This window comes from Otolemur garnettii, unplaced genomic scaffold (assembly GCF_000181295.1).
Source record: "Otolemur garnettii isolate 467f Iridium unplaced genomic scaffold, OtoGar3 scaffold00032, whole genome shotgun sequence".
Classification (NCBI taxonomy): domain Eukaryota; kingdom Metazoa; phylum Chordata; class Mammalia; order Primates; family Galagidae; genus Otolemur; species Otolemur garnettii.
The window spans coordinates 11,921,912-11,924,454 of NW_003852427.1; the positions used below are offsets into that span (position 1 = coordinate 11,921,912).

General features: G+C 34.8%; 1 protein-coding gene across 1 annotated transcript in view; it reads right to left on the reverse strand.

The window, feature by feature from the left end:
- The window catches only part of XRN1 (5'-3' exoribonuclease 1), a 132,774-nt gene that overhangs the window by 46,850 nt on the left and 83,381 nt on the right, over positions 1-2,543 (reverse strand). Inside the window, exon 30 of the mRNA XM_023512996.1 lies at positions 1,136-1,343. Within this exon, the coding sequence (XP_023368764.1) occupies positions 1,136-1,343 (208 nt within the window). The remainder of the gene's footprint in view (positions 1-1,135; positions 1,344-2,543) is intronic.

The window sequence follows — 2,543 nt, forward strand, 5'->3', positions numbered from 1 at the left end:
AAAAAAAAAAAAAAAAAGACATGGAACTAAATAAAGCATCTCTCAATTATAAGAGGGACTTCAGGCTCAGCAGCTAGGGTGCCAGCCACATACAACAGAGCTAGCAGGTTCAAACCCAGCCTGGTTCTGCCAAACAATGACAATTACAATAACAAAACAGCTGGGCATTGTGGTGGGCACTTATAGTCCCAGCTACTTGGGAGGCCGAGACAAGAGAATCCCTTGAGCTCAAGTGTTTGAGGTTTGAGTGACTCCACAGTATTCTACCAGAGGTGACAAAGTGAGACTGTCTTCAAAAAAAAAAAAAAAAGTTACAGATTATCTTTAGCTGGATCTAAAATGAGGTTAAGTATACTTGACTTGAAATACATGTACCTTATTTCAAAATAAATAAAGTGTCTCATATGAGACATGTTAATTTTTGTCCCCAGAAAGATAAAATAAAGGAAACCCCCATGAGTTACATAGCAGGGACTTGAAAATTGTCTTTGATAAATGTGGTATAGTGTTCTCTTATTTTACCTTTCAAACTTATGTCATTCATAGATAACATAGCACATTAGATTTTTTTTTTTGGAGACAGAGTCTCACTATGTCATCCTCAGTAGAGTGTCATGGCATCACAGCTCACAGCAACCTTAAACTCTTGGGCTCAAGTGATTCTCCTGCCTTAGCCTGCCAAGTAGCTGTGACTACTGATGCCTGCCACAGTGCATGGCTATTTTTAGAGATGAGGTCTTGCTCTGGCTCAGGCTGGTCTCAAACTCCTGAGCCCAGGCAATCCACCCACCTCAGCCTCCCAGAGTGCTAGGATTACAGGCGTGAGCCACTGTGCCTGGCAGGACATTTGGATTTTATAAGAAAAAAATTATTAATTTTAATTTAAATTAATTTGAAAACATCAACATTATCAAGTTCCCTATTTAAATAAATGTATTTCTTCTTTAATATGAGTATAATTCTATAACAGAAATAAGATACTGTCAATAGCACTCTTTACTAGCCTGCTATCTTAAAACAAATCTGTTTTTGTGACTTGGATCAAAAACAGTGAAATTAGGTTTCTACTTACAAAAGTTTGCTGTGATTTATGATCTGTAAAGGGGATGAAGAGAAATTACAGACAGAGTCTTACATGAGCAGGAACAAAAAGTGACTGAGGGGAATGGTTGAGGCCTCCCAGATGTCCAGACGAAATTGGTGAATTTGAGCTATAGTGATTCACAGCTGGTTGTGGTTTCACAATGGCTGTCAACTTCTGATTTCCAGTTTCAGAGCGAGTCCCGTGAGAAAGGTTCACCAAGGCACTTGTTGGTAGTCGATAACCTCTACCTGGTGAGCATCTAAAAGTAAAAAGTTACATCAGCGCCAAAGAGAAATAATATTAACTGTATTAAGAAAAGTCAAATAATTTGGGGGCAGACAATCCATCATCAGAATAAACAATACTTTTAAATTAAAAGTAAAGGAACTTTAAGATGGGGAAAAGATTTCAATTTTAAAAAGCTTTCTAATAAACCATTCAATGTTTACTAAGTGGGAAAAAACCCAATCCTGTTCTGGGAAGAGTGCGTGTGTGTGTCTTGGTTTGCCCTTAAGAAGCTTGCATCTTAATTGCTGATATAAATGAGTATTTATGAAATATATAAGCTTATTTAAAAAAAATTTGTAGCATGTACAGTCTGTTATGAAAACCTAGGAGCTGAGTATAAAACCTCTCTCGATGTGGTTCTGCCTAAGAAACAGTAAAGTGGTTAGCTTCAATCTTACTTGTCTATTGAGCAACTATTGAGTTTAATCTTTTTTAATCTTCATTTTCCCAACTTAAAGTTCTGTGCCCAGACCTGGGAAGCTTTAAGAGACAATTATTTGTGATGTCCTTCCTTCATGGTCTTGAAAGATACTAAAATACACCTTCTCTTGTCATAAGTTCTCAACTCTACTGTCGAATTTTTTCTCTTTGGAAAAAAGAGAAAATATAGTTTTCCTATATTGAAAGATAGTGTAAAAGTAGAGTTCTTTTATGAGAAACCTTTGTAAGTTTAAGGTTGCTAGAAAGTATTTTCATGAAAACTACACTTACTAAAGATTCTGCATTATAGAAATGAACATACTGCAGGCATGTAATCTTTTACACAGCCTTTTATCAGTCAGGAAATTCACTGCCCTTAACTAGGAGGAGGAAAAAAGACAAGAAAGAAAACATAAAAATAGATTAAAAATTTATTTTGAAAGTGAGTGGTAATCAAACATTTTCATAAAAATAAAATCAGATAGGGGATCTAGATTCTACTGTTGCATGTATAGAGTACAGAAAATCTTTGGGTCCTAAGTTGTGAAGCAATAATACTAGCATCCTGTAAGTGACCATGTGATATAAAGACTAAAGATTGTGATTTTATGCAAAGAGGTTAAATAAGAACAATTCTTATTATAATTAACTATTTATTATAATTAGCCATTAATCAAAATAGAAGATAAAAAGACACTAATTTAAATTCAGTTCAGTTTCCCAGCTGATTTTTTTTTTTTTTTTTTTTTTT